At 38.0% G+C, this 17,037-nt stretch overlaps 1 protein-coding gene across 1 annotated transcript; it reads right to left on the bottom strand.

Moving 5' to 3' along the window:
- Nucleotides 1-6,335: 6,335 nt before the first annotated feature.
- On the bottom strand, nucleotides 6,336-14,405 carry TMCC3 (transmembrane and coiled-coil domain family 3). The gene is made up of 4 exons (XM_019514873.1): nucleotides 14,383-14,405; nucleotides 11,862-12,778; nucleotides 10,345-10,480; nucleotides 6,336-7,833 (listed from the first exon to the last, which is right to left on the bottom strand). The coding sequence occupies exons 2-4, from the start codon at nucleotides 12,761-12,763 to the stop codon at nucleotides 7,531-7,533; spliced, it is 1,341 nt and encodes a 446-aa protein (XP_019370418.1). The 5' UTR covers nucleotides 12,764-12,778; nucleotides 14,383-14,405; the 3' UTR covers nucleotides 6,336-7,530.
- Between the last annotated feature and the right edge of the window lie 2,632 nt (nucleotides 14,406-17,037).

Below are 17,037 nucleotides of genomic sequence, written 5' to 3' on the forward strand. Positions count from 1 at the left end.
CTTGAACCCATTAGCAAAACTAAGTTTTACTGAGGGCTGCCTAAGAGGTATAATGAGGGCATACAGGACTTTCCATCTTTGGGTCCTCAGTATGCATCTAGCCAACATTAGGAGTGACCAAAAGCTACCACCAACTGAGGAAAACCTAGTTTGTGAAAATAGTTAGCCTTATGTTCTAGTAGAAAGCTGAAGGTTCTTAGCATCCACATCAAAACCCACTACCAGGAATGCTTTACAATGGACTGGACTTTAAAAAACATTTTTCTATCCCCATTATGTTGATAACAAACTTAATGCATGACAGCAGAGAAAAAGGGTATCATTGCACTGTTTCTACCCAGGCTTATCCACTTAGTATAAATAGGACTTTATTCCCAGTAGCAGTCAATAATTCCTCTCATGAGCACTACTTACGTTTTCAATAAATAACTGCTGTATTCATTATGAACATTCTTAACAAACATGTACAATGGCATTAGAATTAGGCACAGCATCAATATAAATTGTTTTATCACAGTAACATTTTAAAAAGCCAGTTTATTTTTTTTTCTGCTTGTTTTCTAAAAGGTCAAGAATTCAACTGTTCAGTAAAATTAATTCAGTTTACCATATGTCTTGTTCATACTTGGTCTGAAGTAGTACAGTGAGGATTCCTTCTCTAACCTTTATAACATTTCAAAGGCATCCCTTCAAATAAAATTCTAGAGGTCAGTTGTTGATAAAAGTTCCAACATACCATTCAGAATTCACACCTGAATGGCTTTAAATCTTTAGTTTTGAAAATTCAGGTTGCTTCCCTATTAAGAAACATAGTCCTGAACAGAGAAAGTACCAAAACAAGATTTAACTAACCTGAGATAATTTTAAATATTTCTATTAAAAAATGTTAATGCATCCTTTCAGATAGTCATGACCACAGTGAGAAATATACAGAAACCTATTTATTTTAATAGTTGTATCTTTACACAGTGCTTCACCAAATGAAAGTGTGGTATGAAGTACACAGTAAATTAAACACTGAGACAAAATAGCATCCATTAAAATAGAGTTATCAGTACACTGTAATACTGCCATGTCATCATCATCTTACAATGAAAGAAAAGGAGATACACTGTTAGAAAGAATTTCCCAACATCAGTACAACGTACATTAACTTTACAAGACAGTTTATCCAGTCCTGATGAAATCTGTATGTACAGTGTCTTCCGAATTCCTACAAAGTATGTCAGGGGATTTTACTGGCCCTAAGCTAGATATTGTAGTGCTCTGTGGTGTTCTGGGAAAAGTAACAATTCAGCTAAACTATGATATTGGCTTCATTAATCCTTTACAATTTTAATTTAAAAGTGTCAAATTATTTCAAACTATAGAAGATAAACCTCATAATGTAGTCAAACTTCACTGAAAAAAAAAGTCCATTTGCAGTATTATATTTCAAGTTTTTAGCATTAAAAGATTTACTTTTCTAAAAACAGTTAAAGAAAACCAAACAGACTCATAGCCATCAATATGAGAATTCTTTTCAACAGCACCTAAGGACATAGGAAGCCTCAGTGCCTGCTACTTTTGAAAATGGGATTTGAAATAAAATTTGCCCAAAGTGGTTCAGAAGTCTGCGTATTGAACACTTCTTCCAAGTGTTTCTGTTTTCACAGGATGGGACAGAAACCAATGTTGGATCCAGCCTGCAGTCAGGGGACTTTGGCAGTGTTAGGAGGCAGGGCACCTAGCAGCAGCCTGCCGCAGATCCAAGCCATGCGATTCTAGCCTGCTGCCAACCACTGTTGAAGTTCTAAAGTCAGAAGGGACCATTGTGATCATCTTGCTTGACCTCCTGTACTATGCAGGGCATACGACTTCCCTTGTTAATTTTTTTTTCAACTTGAGCATCTCTCTCAGAAAAACATCAAATTTGCTTGTGATTTAAAATATTCCCGTGGCGGAGAATTCATCGTAGCCCTTGGTTAAATTGTTCCAAAAACCTTATATCTAGTCTGCATTTGTCTACTTTCATCTTCCAGCTGTTGGATCTTTGTATCTCTTCAATAGATTGAAGACCCCTCCATTATTACATTCCTGCTCCCCATATAAATGTTTACAGATTAGACTCGAGTTAACTACCTTTTTTTGAAACTGCACTAAACCACTGGAGATCCTTGATTATTCTGATGTTTTCTAAACTTGTAATTGTTCTGTTGGGGGTGTTTTTCTGAAATCTCCACTTTTTCCAGTATCCTTCTAGTGGTACGGATTATCAGAACTAGACACCGTACTCCTGAAGCAGTCGCTTGTACTACTTCCTAATAAGTACTTTGAAAATAGCCAAATGGTGACCAGATACAATTGCTTTCTTTGAGCCATCAGAATAAATGGTTATACTGAAGTTTAAGGTAAGAAAAACAACACTGAGTTATATGAATAGGATGACTCAAGTTGTACTATAAAGCAGAAAAAGGAAAGAATTTGAATAGTATAGTACTTTGCCATTTTAAATCAGGTGGCAATATTGGGCAGTAGTGAAACTATGTTTATTTGGATATCTGATAAATAAGCCTACGATGCAAGACTTAAGACAATCAGTCACACACAATGCTGAATGACTTAGAAGCCACATAAACAGTCAGTGTTAATAAAAAACCACAACACGTATACCCCCAGGTGAACTGCAGCAAACACACTCCAGATCAAAAGAAAAAAAATTACAATACTTGTTCCATAATTGACAGAGATAAATTGCATGTGTTGCATTATTCATGATTGTGGGAAAGATGTATCCAGTGCATGCAACATAAAAACCCACACCTTTAATAATATTCTCTATGAAAAGCCACAGGTTGAAGAGGCATTGCATCTTGCAAGCAGTGGTCCAAGTGCTACTACCTTAGAAAAAATACTCAATTTGGGACTGCAGGCTCAAAGAAGAAAGATTGTTCAGATGAAGGTAATTGCCACAGGACAGTCACTCTCTAGGGATTAACTGGCAATTGAGCATGCACTTTATACCCCCAAAGTCTTTGTTCCTACAGAAGTGAAATTGTCTTTTGAGCATTGCAGGTACTAGTGACAACTAGTAATGCTTCTGAACCCAGCTGCAACAAATTATGATTAAATTATTAAGAACATGATGTTCAAGAACCAGTTGGCAAGAGTGATCATCATAAGGTAAAGTAAAGTAGTTCTTTTCATGCCAGGCAGAATCAGCTAGAAGAAAAATAAAATAAACTTCAACATCTTCTGTGAGAGGGCATTTCAAAAAGTTATGCATATACCTACAGGGATTGAATAAAATAAGCATACTAAAAGAGTAATTTTAATAAGAGTTCAAAATGATTCATCTTAAATGGAACTAAAGGAAAAACATCTGTAGGGATAAGCCTTATACAAAAGCTAGCGAGAACTGGTCAGAAGACACAAGACACTAACCAAGAAGGGCAAGAAAATTCTCAGGGTGAAAAGACCTTTAAAGCAGGCATATTTAAGGGTATGCCTACACAGCAAGTGAAGGTGCAATTGTGGCTTAGCTAGGAACACTGGCTGCTTGCAGATATAGGAAAAAAACCCCACCCAAAAATGGCATTTTAAACTTGGTGCATGCCCAAAAGAGGCAGTGCGTTAGTTGCACCCAACTCCCAATGTCTGTATAGATCGGGCACTTTAGTATGGCATTTTTGGTGATTTTATCTAATAGCAGATTTAATCAGTTTTGGCTAAAAGCTCCAAAAAGCCCCGTTGAAGAGCCCAATCTATACAGATGCTGCAGAGCCAAGTCAAAGTGGGAGTTGGACTGATAACCTCCTGAGGTCCTTTCCAACCTCAATTTTCTATGATTCTATAAAGTAACACACTGCTGCTTCTGGTAAAGTCTGTTATTTTTCACCCCACATCTTTCAGCCTCCACTCATGCTAGCTTTAATTCAGCTAGAATGGGTAATAATAGTACTGAAGCTGTAGTGACAGCTTCAGCATGGGCTAGAAACCAATGTCTGAGCTTTCCAAGGAACTTGGTATGGCCAACTTGGCTGTGCCACCAAGGACCACATTTTCTTGCATACCACACGTTGTAAGTAAAACACACACTGTTTTAGGAACACAGAATGTACAAACTATTTTTTTTCAGTCACAGCTGACTATGACAGGGGTCAAGAAGTGTGGCATCCCAGGAGACAGTCTGGGTAAGGCAGCTGGATCTTCGTAGTACAGGACAGCAATAAGGGTAGGCTTCAGACCAGGGGCAACACATAGGGGGTGCATGTGGGTGCATGTGCACCCCCTGAGCGTGGCTGTGCACCCCCTACAAAAAGGGCATCACCAACACTGTTGGTGGCACCTGCAAGCAGTCACCGCTTGCCATCCCACCACTGACAATCTGTAATCCCCATGTCATTCATGCCTCAGACCCTTGCAAGGGCAATAGCAAGACTATTACTTCTTGACTGTAAATAGGTGACATGCCCAACTGCTAGTTAGAATATAGTAACTTGAAGAAAGAACACCACTTTTTCTTACTTTAGATATTTCTAGCAATTTCTTTGCATGCCATCTTCCTGATACAAAGCCAATATGGAACTATATTGCATTTGCTATGTAACATGTCACTATGTTTTATTGGGAATTAGTTGAATTTATTAGACAAGTCTAAAACTTTTCTTGTGACCCCACCTGGCTCACTCCAGAATGCTTTGTCCCCATTTTGAACTCTGACCATGTGAGGGTAGTACGGTAGGTCACCACACTTCACCCATGCATAGATGCTCTCTTGTTCATATGTTGTGCTATAACAAATTTTATGCTTAAGAGATACTGATTGACCTTTCAGAGCTAAGTACGCTTGTGGTATTTAAGTCCTGATCCTGGAAACCGTCAGGACAGATTAGATAAATTGAGTCAAAACTTCAGATCTTCAACATTGGAACCAGCAAGGTTTTTTTTAAAAAAAAAAAAAAAAAAAAAAAAAAAAAAAAAAAAAAAAAAAAAAAAAAAACACCAATAAAACTAGATCATGCCAGACTAAATTTATCTTCTTGAGTTTGGTAAAGCTACTGATAAATAGCATCCATCCATGTTATTTTGTGAAGCACTTAAGTGTTATAGAAATGCATGATTTTTCAAAAGTTTAGTCTGGAACGTATATAAATTGCATAAAAAGGATAACAAAAATGGCAGTAAATGATGAGAAGTCAACAGTGTAGCAGCTCAGAAGTCAAGTACTGGGGCCCCCAGATTAGGTTTTTTTTATCTAAAGGTAAATTATACAAAGTTAGAAATGAGTACGTAAAACAAATACCATCTGTAAGAACGAGGGCTTATTAAAATGGCTAATGGATATTAGCATGAGTCATTGTAACAGTAAAGGATTTTGAATCTGAAATTCAATTGCTGGCTAAAGACCTGGAAATCACAAACAATAAAAAGGACTTAATGTACGTTAGCACTAACGAAGATGGGAATGTATTGTTTACCTGCAGTAAAGGAGGACAAAAGGTTCTCAGGATGCATCAACTGGGTATATAAACAAAAAAAGGGAAATAGTCTTTAGGGCTGTACAAATTCTGGAGTAAGTCCAGAAAACAACAAAGATTTTTTTAAAGTTATAGGAGACTTCACTATGAAGATAGGTTTAAATCTCTTCAACTGATACAGTTTATAATCTTCTCAGTTTATCAGCTAGGTAAGAGAGATGCCTGAAAATGGGTGGAGATGAATTTTTAATGTACATACAGTATCTAAATCAGAACTTTAAAAAAAACGGAATAAGCATCTCACTGAACTGAAAAGGAACACAGATGAGAGAAGAATAATTATGTGGAAACCAGTGGTGAAATGGAAAATAAATGGAGCTGAATGCATATATGGTGATTCTTGCTTTTATTTACAAGGTTAAAACCAACTACTACATTTGGAGTTTAGAAGGTTATACCACGATCAGCAAGGGTGTTTTTTTTGTGCCCACCTTCCCCTGGAAGATTGAGCAGGGCCAAGTTAGGATAATATAGGAGTGTCGTATTTGATCAGTTTCCTGTCTCTGCAGCAACTTAGAAACAATCTTTCCTCACTCCTGTGCTCCAAGACTTTGAACACATTACCAGAATTCCTTTAATAACTTTTAAAATTTGGCTCTCCAAAGTTTTTCCTTCAGCGCTCAAAACCACTAGATTGACTGTAGATCCAGTGATGGTGAAGGGATAAAAAGTGTTTTTTCCCTTTTTCTCAGTATATTGACTTCAAGGGATTTGTATATCAGCTATTGCACTTAAGTAAAACTCAGGCATAACTAACCTGCAACCCAAGTAAACACAAGGCTAATGTAATATTAAATAACCAGAGACACTATCAAGTTTCTGAGCTTACGTGTATGGAGGAGATTTTTTTTTTAATTTCATATCTTGCGTTACACATCATGTCTGGTTATCCAGGCAACAGGAAGATTTCAAGGAAAACAACTTTATGTAACTTCTAGATCAAACAAGAGTAATTCATTTAAACAACCTGCCTCATAATGCATGTTGCCCAACACGTAGCTTCTGAGAATGTTTCTTAAAACAGAGATTGCACAGCAACTCTACTGTATAAGAAAATTTAATCTACTCCCAAATGCTTCCCTGTTCCTGAGGTTCCTCCATATTCCTTATTCCAGCCTGGAAAAACCCCCACATCATTCCATTTCCTCCAACTATTTCCTCACTCCAGTTAGAGGCCCAGTGTTATCTATTTTATAATCCTCCAGAGAACCTATCAACTAAGTGCCAACCAAAGGTTATACAACTGCCTTTCTGTATGCACCTTCTCTCTGTAGGCTGCAATGTTCAAAATGAACACAAGAGAGATTTAATTCAACATGGCACCATCACCAGCAGTTTTATTGTTAAATGTGACATGATGCACCAATTGTAAAAAAAGTGTTGGGCAAGTGTAACATTTTAAGAATGAACCTTCTGCGTAAAGTTACCCAGTGTCAGGAACATCACGCCATAGTGCTAACAAGTAATAAAACCACCTCCCAGTTTCTAATTCACAGATTTTTAATCAGTGAGCATCAGGAAATACCAGCCACACTTTATAGTATTTCCAAATGCCATATAATACAGGGTGCATTCCAGCAAAATTCACAAGGGAAGTTAGACAATTGAATCTATCTAACGGGGATGAGGCAAGTTTGTACTGGCTATACTGAGCTATCCCTCCCAAACTACTGCTTCCCCTCCAGCCAGTCAATAAGACACATTACACCTTAGGTTGCTCTGACCTAAGAGCACTGCACCTTAGACATATGCCGATTTGCAAAGTGGGGAAACTGGTCAGATTTAAGGCAAATGACTTATGAGAGAGAGTAGTTCATAATCAGTTTGTCCAACTACACACAGTAGGACTGAACAGGCAACTGATTGCCACAGAATATTTACACCCTAGGGTCTCTTCTTCAAAGCCTTCATCCAGTCATCACATTTAAACTGAGAAGTTAAAAAAAAAAAGTTGGTAACTTGTATGCATACAGCATTTTTTTTTTAAAATAGAACATCCAGGCTAACAGATTCATCTTGGTATGATCATCCTTTCTATGGCACAGATAATGTGATCCCAGTTTTTACAAAATATTGCAAGTAGAGTCACTGCAAAGAAAGTGCAAACAATATGGAAACGGCTCTTCATCATAGGCGCTATGAACTTTGCAATAGTTGAGACGCACACTAATATGACTGCCATGAAGGCCAGGATTACATTTATACATTTTCCCAGGAGTACTTTGGCATTAACAGTCTCCGACTGCAGTGCTTGCTGTTCTTGCTGATGGAGTTCCAGCTTAGAAACCCGGGTCTGGCATGATTCCAAGGCTTCCTAGAGACAAAGGAAAATAAGATTCAGGGGCAGCTGCATTTCCACACAAAACATTTTCTCATTTAGATACTGAACCACCTCTCAGATGAGATAAAGTGTAATGTATGAATTACCTAAACAAAACTGCACAAATAAACGTTAAAAATGTATACACCATTGTCTGTTGAAGTATAATCTCCCTCAACGATGCTAGCAAAAGCATATTTCCATCTTTTGTGCTGGAGAAAAATCTCAGTTTTAACATTCATGATGGCTCATGTTTCCTGAATATACTGATGAACTGAAGAACTGGGTAAGCTGTTGCCACGGTAACTTCACTGTATTAAGCCCGCACCAAAGTAACTTTCTTTGCATATGCTACAGAAAACATTAGGAGGGTACTGGTTTGCTGTGACACCAATTAAGTCTGTTGTGCAGTGTGGACCATTAGGTTTGCATCTCTATTCTGGTCTAAACTCACTTTCACCCTCTTGAAAGCCACCTATTGTATAGTCCTGGGACTGTGTTCTCAGCAAGAGATTGCGCTTTCCTTTTCAGGGCTCATTAATCCATGACTTAAATACATTGTAAGCATACATATCTGAAGAGTCGCACTGAACAGTGCTCAGCCAAACATTTTTCATTATAGCTAGGGATGCTATCACTTTGAATATCATGATATTGACTGAAAAAGGAGGAGATGGTTCCATTAATATTTTCTTGACACAAAATGCAGAAATATTTTGCTGTCTGATTGCTATCATTATAGTTCAATATCTAAACTTCTTCATTTTTTGTAGTAGTAATCAAAATACACAATTTATTGTTTTGCGGGGGGGAAAATCAGTAGCGAATACTTCAGGTTTTCCATTAATCTTTGGAAAGGAAAGAGGGCTTGAGCCGATGAACTCCTTAAGTGCCTTCTAATACTACATTTCTATGATTCTAAATGCCCCATGTTGAATATCTAGCTGATTATACTTAGACTATGCTATTTTTTCAGTTAAAATTATTGTGCAATTTCCAGAGGTGAAATCATTTCATTTTTCAATTAAATTTCAATTTTAAAATAGAAAATTCCCCATCCCTAACTGAATTTATTTTTTCAACATGACATATACCACCTCATATTTTTTTCTAAACAAAGCTGATGAGATGCACCTCAGCTCTCTCTTTTTTTTGTTTTCCAGGTGATCTAAAGATCTTCTAATAAAAACACTCCCAAATGCTTAGCCAAAGTAATAATTAGGTCTGTCCATGTGCCACTTTATATTACTAGTAATAAAATAATGATGTTAAAGATTAATGTCTTTCATCAGTTAGCTGGAAGATTTTTCACTTCATAAATGCATAAAGCAGTATCAGGCAGACAAGGTTTTTTGGCTAAATCCTACCTCTTTTATTAGACCAACTTAAATGGTTGGGAAAATTCTTCTTTGCAAGCTTTCAGGTACAAATACCCTTCATCAGGCTGAGGAAGCATCTGCAGTTAGTCGGATCAACCGCAGACGCTTCCTTAGCCTGAAGAAGGGTAATTGTACCCAAAAAGCTTGGAAAGAAGAATTTTCCCAACTATTTAAGTTGGTCTAATAAAAGAGGTTGGATTTACCCAAAGAACCTTGTCTGCCTAAGTCCTTAGAACAACATGGCTACAACCTATACCCCTAAAGCAGTATCAGGAATGCAGTTTCCTCTCAGTAATTCATGGAAGAACAAGGACAACAACTGTTGCAGGAGAAACACGGGGTAAAAAGGAGTCTCAGTAGGATGGAAACTTTATGAGTTTCTATCTAAAATATATTTATAATTCCTATAGCTACACAGCTGTTTCTCCTTCAGACCAAAGGAAGGGACACCTGATGCTCAAAAAAGTCCAAGAAGAGATATCACAAAAAAGTCTTACATCTTGACATAGCTTCAAATGTATTCTATAATTGATTTGGGATCTCAGTCAATTTTTCTTTTTAAAAACTACCCAGTTCTGGTACTATAAACTCAAATTATAATAAAATGTCACACAACATTAATACATTTTGGAAGGGCTTTAGGCATCATTAGCAAGCTAATGGAGAAAAATGCCACGTTTGCAATGAGGCAGACTGAGAAAGAAGCAAAATTCTTGCATTTCAGAATATTTAGTATATGACCTGGGGATTACTTACTCCTCTGCTAACAAGGAGTAAGTTTCTGTTCCTTCTTTTTTCATGTTTTTGAGACAAGATATTTAGCAGAATTTGGAGACTCATTAGAATCTGACAGGCTGCACCATGAGCACTTCTGCTATGGCCTTGAACTTGTGACCTCTGGGCTGTCAACCCTGTGCCTTAGCACCAATACCACACCAGCCCCTCTGGTTTCACTGAAGTGAGATCTTCACCATAAATTGAAAGTGGCCATAATGTTACCCTACACAAATTTTTTAAAAAAGGGTCTAACTCTTTAATAACATTCCTTAAATTTAAATGCAAATGTGTAAAATTATTTAAATGCAGGAGTTTGTAGAATAGCTAGCAAGTTCAGTCATAAAAATACCTGAACATCTCGTGACCGCTCATAGGCCTGATAAGCCACCTTCTCTTCTATGCTAGCTAGCTCTTGTTTCAAGTTTGCTGTTTCATGCTGATGGAGGTCAGTCAGATCATTTAGCTGGTCTTCCAATCGTTCATACCTTTTCAGGAAAAAAAATCAAATCTAAATTATCTCCTATACAAGTGTGGTTACATCTTTTGAAGAGACGTGCACTTTAAAAAGCTATAATCTTTATTTGATTATTCTATACTCTTATGCCAAACCACCACCACTTTGATTTGCAATGAAAATCAGTGAAAGTAAAACATCCATGCACCCATTTAACTCAACACCCTAAAAGTTATTTGCAAATATGTTGGTGGTATAACAGAAAATATCATTTAAATAACTGTACCCCATTCATGCGTTCACATCTCGGACTGAAATTCATTGTAGTGGCTTTTATATATTTTTCCCTCACCTCCATCTAAAATAACCTGCCTTCCCTTCACTTTGAGAACAGTAAAACAAGGGATTTTTTAATAAATACTGTGTTTTATACTAATGGGTTTTTTTCCTATTTACAAAGACAACATGCATCTCGTTAACCAAAATGCTCATTTTCGCAATTAATATGACATTTGATATTTGGATACATTTTACTTGGCCAAGATTTTAAAGGGTGACTGATATCCAATCTAACACCCAAGAAGCACAAAATTTAAGAGTTCAGGTGATTAGTGCTTTCTAAAGAATCAAGTGCATCTCATGCTACAGTTTAAAAAATGGAGATGTCCAAAATTCACTGTTTACCTTGGGGGAAAAATACTAAAAAACAATCTTGGTTTGTGTCTAAGTGTTTTGCTCCAGGTCTGGATTTTATGCAGAACGTACATCATTGCCCATAATGGATGTTAAAAGGTTAAATTTCCAAGTAGTTTAGGGCCATAAGAGGATGTTTTGTTAAAGCATTTAAAGTGACATATTGCCATAGTTTATTGCACTGTCTCTCAAAATTGCATTGGGTAACTATGGGCTTGTGAACATTCATAATGCCAAACTGCAGGAAATGACTTGGGAATAAGAATGCACTGTTAATTGTAGAAGTAGCTCTATTACATCACAGATTGTTTATCAGGTTCTAAATGGAAATAAATCAAAACCTTTCCTTTGACTATGACAGCAATGGCAACAACTGTATGCAATATTCATATGATACATTATGCCAGTAAAGCAAGAGGCAGATTAAAACTTTCTAGAAAAGCCTTAACTAAATGAATATAACTGTCCCATCTATCAACTTGAAGTATTATTGTTACAAATGTATTTTAGGTTAACAAAAAGAAACAGCATTTTTGTAGCCAATACTTATTACTGAGACCAAAAAGGGAAGTTAATTTTTATTTTTTTTATTCATTTTTACAAACAACACATTCAAGCTCACTAATTCTCTTAAAGCATATATTTGCATTCATATGATTCTGAATCACTTCATATAACCACGCAAAAGCCATTTCAAGAAAGCATGAAAAAGAAAATACCTGTATCTTTCCTCTTGCAGCGTCTGAGAGATAAAACCATAGTCTCTTTTAAACTGTGTTTTTAAGTTCTCTATATCTTCAGCTAATTGGGATTGCGTCTCCTTTATTTCTCTCAGTTCCTCCAAGATCATAGAAAGCTTTCCTTGGTTGCCCAGAGTGCCTGATCCACCAGGCCCAAAGGAAGGGTTCCCATTGCTATCTGCAGAGCCAGATGTCCCACTCGAGCATTCATCATCGCTAATATATTTAGTTTTAGGCACAATAGTGGCACTACCACCATAGGCCCTAGAACTAGTTTCTGGCCGAAATTCATCCAAGGTGCTTTTGAGGTGGGCAATATTATCAGCACTACCAAATTTATTTCTGATCAAGTTTGCAAACTCTCTAGATTTGTTAAAAACAAACACTGGAGGCGTCAGGGACACCCCTGGCACACCTGATTTGCTGCCCTCAGCTCCATGACCGGTAGTACGAGATTTGCCGTGGACATCTTTTAACGAGTGCTGTATATCTTTCAGACTGTCTTTGGAAATATCCTTGGTACTCTTGGAGGATCCATTTTGTTCAATGTCTTTGAGCTTTTTGTGATACTGTTCCAATTTCTTCTGGAGCTGGGCAATGGAGTGGGCAGACTTCTGGTTCTTTTTCTCAAAGACTTGTTTAATACGTCCAGCTTGTTGCTTGTCTGCACTGTTCACCAATTTTAAATATTCAGCCACATTTCCATCACGGCCTGTTTGTTCAATTTTAATCTGCTCGGTAACTTTCAGGATTTTTTGTTTCAAGCTATCTGCACTTAGTTTGACTTTGTGAAATTCTAAGACCCCATCAGGTACATCAAAGTTGAGGTTGGTGTCTGAACCCCCACGACGAATATTAACAGGCAAACTCAGGGTATTCATGTCATGTCTTTCCACCTGAAAAAGATTAAAATTGAAATTGGAAACAGCTACTTCCATTTTATGTTTTGATTTCCATACTATTTATAAGAAAAGCTGAGAGCACAAAGGAACTTACAAGAACAGAACAGTTGAATGCATATTAAACTATTTTTCATATCATACGGTAAAATGTTGAAAGTGAAGACTTTGTTATTTAGCCATGTAAAACACAGGTAGATTTCACCCTCTGGGTTGACTACTGATACCCAGGTGACTTGCTTTCACTTTAAAACAGTAATATTGCTTTTCCCAGTAGGTAAGTAAACAATTACGCTGTTATCACCTTTAAGCACCTCTTATGGACCTTTTCTTCAGCAAGTTGAACAAACTGAGGCTTGTTTTCCTAGCATGCCTCATTTTTGTGGCCCTCCCTTAAAACAGCTTTAGTAATTCCACACCTTCACATGTGGACCAGAACTTGACAATCTTCAAAGTGCAATCTTACTAATAATATGCAGAGGCAAAATTGCTTCTTTATTTCTTCCTGATATTCTCCTTTTTATAAATCAAAAGATGATATTAGCTCTTTTCATCAGAGCATTTGACTAAGAGCTGCCATTAACTACAATGACGCACAAGTGCTTCTTGGATTTGCTGATTTCTAATGCATCCTGTAGGTGTAACCTGCTTGCTGAGGGCGTGTGTAGACAAAATGGGGGCCCTAAATTGAAGCAGTGGGTTTTAAAAAATACTGCTTCAATTTAGGTTGATTAAACCCCCGTCACCCTGCTGACTTACCTGCCTCTCCAGCAGGCAGGGGAGAGCAAGCTGCTGGCAGGCAGAGCAGTCCCAGGGCTGTGGAGGGTGGCGGGGCATGCTTCCCTCCGTGGCAGTGGAGGCTCCCCCCTAGGCAGCACCTGACTTGGGTGGTCCCAGAGGTCACCACAGCTGCAGAGGGAAGCACCAGGCCCCTGTGCAGCTCAGGCAGGCAGGCTCCGGGGGTTGGGAGCGAAAGCGATCAGGCTCACTGCTTTTCCTGGACTGCTGTCAGGCTGCCTGCACGGGCTTCCTGCAGAGCTGTGGAGCTGCATGGAGTCTAGTGCTTCGCTCCATGGCTGTAGGGGCAGCTCGAAGGAGTTGTAGTTTGCTGCACCCCAAGTCGTTTAAGGTGCATTACACCACTGAATTTCCTACAGCAGCTGGAATTAATGTGCAATACATCCCTGAGGCGTGCAAACACCAAGACAGTTAAAGCGGTGTAAAAGCACTTAGCCCACTTTAAAGTGTTGTGCACACATGCCTCTCATTCTGTTTACACACGGCCCCAGTTCCTAGATGTAATACCTGGCATTTGGCTGCATTAACACGTTTTGTTATAACCCATATAACCATTTAACCAAGGGGATTCAGAACACCCTGGTATCAGTAACCCCTTTTCGTTATTTACTATGTACCAATCTTTGGATCATCTGCAAACTTTACTAGTAAAACACTGTAAAAGTTATCATCTAAATAAGTGATTCTCAGCCAGGGTGCTGTAGTCACGTGTGAGATGCCACACACTGTTAGCTGTGTAAACCTGATAAACGATAAACCAAAAGATTTCGCACAGGAATTCATAACGTTCAAATAATTCTGACCTGTTGTGGTCTGAGTTCTTTCCAACAGAAAACTTGTTCTATTATTTTTCTGTAGGCAAGAATGGGTGAAAATTAAGAGCTGGCATTTTCAAAGTGGTGGCTTAGATCTAATGAGCTGCATAGAGGGGTAACCTGAGTCTAAAAGGTTGAGAACCACTGATCTAGATCACCAGTATGTATATTAAGCAGCACGGATTTCAGAACCAAACCCTGGATGATCCTGTTAATAATATTCCATGCTCATTGATGTCTCTCCTTGAACAACCAAACTAAGAACTAATGACAAGACACCGAGTCTTGCATTCACCTTCCATATAGATCAGATCTATTTCATATATCTCAGAAGGTAATGTGTTGAATAGTCCATGACAAAACGGCTTTTAAATGCTACTCTTCGGACACGTCACCAGTTGTTAGGACTTTTTTTTACCTATAACTTCCTTGCACTTTTACCAATATGGGGACATGCAAGGGTGATGCAAAAATAAATAAATAAATAAATAAATAAATTCAAGTTTTAATACAAGAGGCATGCAGAAGAAATGCCTATAAATAAAAAAAAAAAGACGACAGGCTGAGACTTAATTAGTCAAACATTTAATGCACTAACTTCAAGTAGCCCAAACAGCATCTACGTGCGTCTTTGTTGACTTGCAAGTACTGTTTATGAAGTCTGATGCTGATGAACATAAAAAAAAGTCAGCACAGCACAGCATTCGTGTTTATGTTTGTGTTACAAAGCCTTTAGGAAGAATGCAGACAGCACAGTTCTGACACTGGTCATTTCCTGTTAGGCATATTGCTTACATCACTGTGGTAGTGATGACCTGTGGATCTCAGCAGGATGCTTGCAGGAAAAGATATTTAGCAACATTTGACAACTCAAATTGGGATATACCATATTTACTCAAGTATAAAGATGGCCCTGATTATAAGATGATTCCCCAATAATTAAATTCTATATATGGACAATTGATAAGTTTTATACAATTTTCCAGGTATACAATCTAATTATAAGAAGTTTGTCTTGAAGTCTGTCACACTGCTACAGCAGGGAAAATATTGGCTGGGGAGTCAGAAACCCCCTTGCCCTGTCCCTCTATCTTCTTTTCCTTGCAACTCCTTCCCCTTCCCCTTCTTGTCAGACCCTACTCTCCATGAGCACATAGAAGTAAGGAACAAATTTGAAATAACGGACCTTGAAATAACCATAGCTGTAGTAATTTGCATACATTACCCATACACTTATTTCATCCAGAATTGATACATCTTACCTTTTCTGAAACTGCTGCTAGTTTTAGCACAGGTACTCCATAAAACACACTTAAGTAGCATTTGACACCTGCTTATATGTAGAACAAGCAATGCATGATACTAGCCCAAAGCCAAAAGCTCATGATTCACCATATAGTCCATTGTGCTAGGCCTCACTAGAGTCTAAAGCATGAACCAAGTGTTCTTGTCACAAGTCCTGGGATCCTCCAAAAATACATATGCAGATAAGGCATAGGGCAACCTGGTCCACCTTCACCTTGTGGAGGGTGGGGGGCTACACTAATCATACGGGACAGGCTGAAACAACAGAGGGATTTTGGCCGATCTGTTTGGGGCCCTGTTTGGTGACATTTGCCAGACACTTAAGGCTGGTGAAGAAACAAGAATCAATGGAAATGGAAAAGCCACAGATCAGCTGTGGTGGGAGTGAAAGCAAAGTCAGACTGCATTCAATAAAGGCTCACCATGACTTGAAAAAGAGTTGGTGCTGAAGGGGAATGCACTCAATGGGCACTACCATTTATCTTGTTCAGTTGGGCTACACTAACCTTCTTGTGGTAGGTTCCCATCAGCATGTTTGTCCAATATGGGTCATGTACTTTATAGTCATTTTTGGTGGTAGCTGCATTTAAATCAACAACTGCCTGGTTGGTTTCCATTACTGAGCACATGCTGTGTTTAACAGCAGTTCAAAGATAGATAATGTATTTAATTCAGTTTTCTGACATGCATATGTAAGACTAGGGGCTTTTTTTGTTGCAAATACTGATGGGGTCAACATTTACACAGCCTGGGACGGTGTTCTATTCAGAACAATACTTTAGCTGAAATTCTCATTTCCAGAAATACTATCTTCCCCCCTTAATGGGTCATAGAGAAAATGCAAACAAGTAAAGGCAACTTAGAATGTATATATCCCCTTGCAGAAATGGCTAAGAAATCCTCACCAAGCTTTTAAGATGAATACACCTCTCCAATTTCCATCTACAGGAAACTGATGCATAGAGGGGACACATAACTTGTTTAAGGCCACTCGTAAGTCAGCAGACACAGGAGTTTGCATACTCAGGTCCCTAGCTGTCACTGTGTAAAGTTTATCAGATAAATTACTCCATCTAGCTAAACCAGTAAACAAAAGAGCCCAACATAAAACATTAATTTCCTGAAACAATACAAGTCACTTTTGTAGAAGCCTTAACACAAAAAAACAAAATACATTCAACTAAATTGATGAGCCACACATACAGTCAGACACGTTGCTAATCTTATCCAGGACAAACTGTACATACTTCCAAGGATGGGTGGGGCTGATTAAAATCTTTATACAGAACTTACTTACTTCCTTTAGTACAAAAAAAAAAAAAAAAAAAAAAAACTTTT

Source organism: Gavialis gangeticus, unplaced genomic scaffold, assembly GCF_001723915.1.
Source record: "Gavialis gangeticus isolate Ggan-Ray unplaced genomic scaffold, GavGan_comp1, whole genome shotgun sequence".
In the NCBI taxonomy this organism is placed as follows: domain Eukaryota; kingdom Metazoa; phylum Chordata; order Crocodylia; family Gavialidae; genus Gavialis; species Gavialis gangeticus.

Excerpts from the sequence above, each read along its gene's own strand:
- TMCC3 (XM_019514873.1), bottom strand. The coding sequence starts at position 12,763 with ATGAATACCCTGAGTTTGCCTGTTAATATTCGTCGTGGGGGTTCAGAC. Across the intron at positions 10,481-11,861 it reads CTGCAAGAGGAAAGATACAG|GTATGAACGATTGGAAGACC; the intron begins GTATTTTCTTTT and ends TTTCCTGAAAAG. Across the intron at positions 7,834-10,344 it reads AGCGGTCACGAGATGTTCAG|GAAGCCTTGGAATCATGCCA; the intron begins GTATTTTTATGA and ends CTTTGTCTCTAG.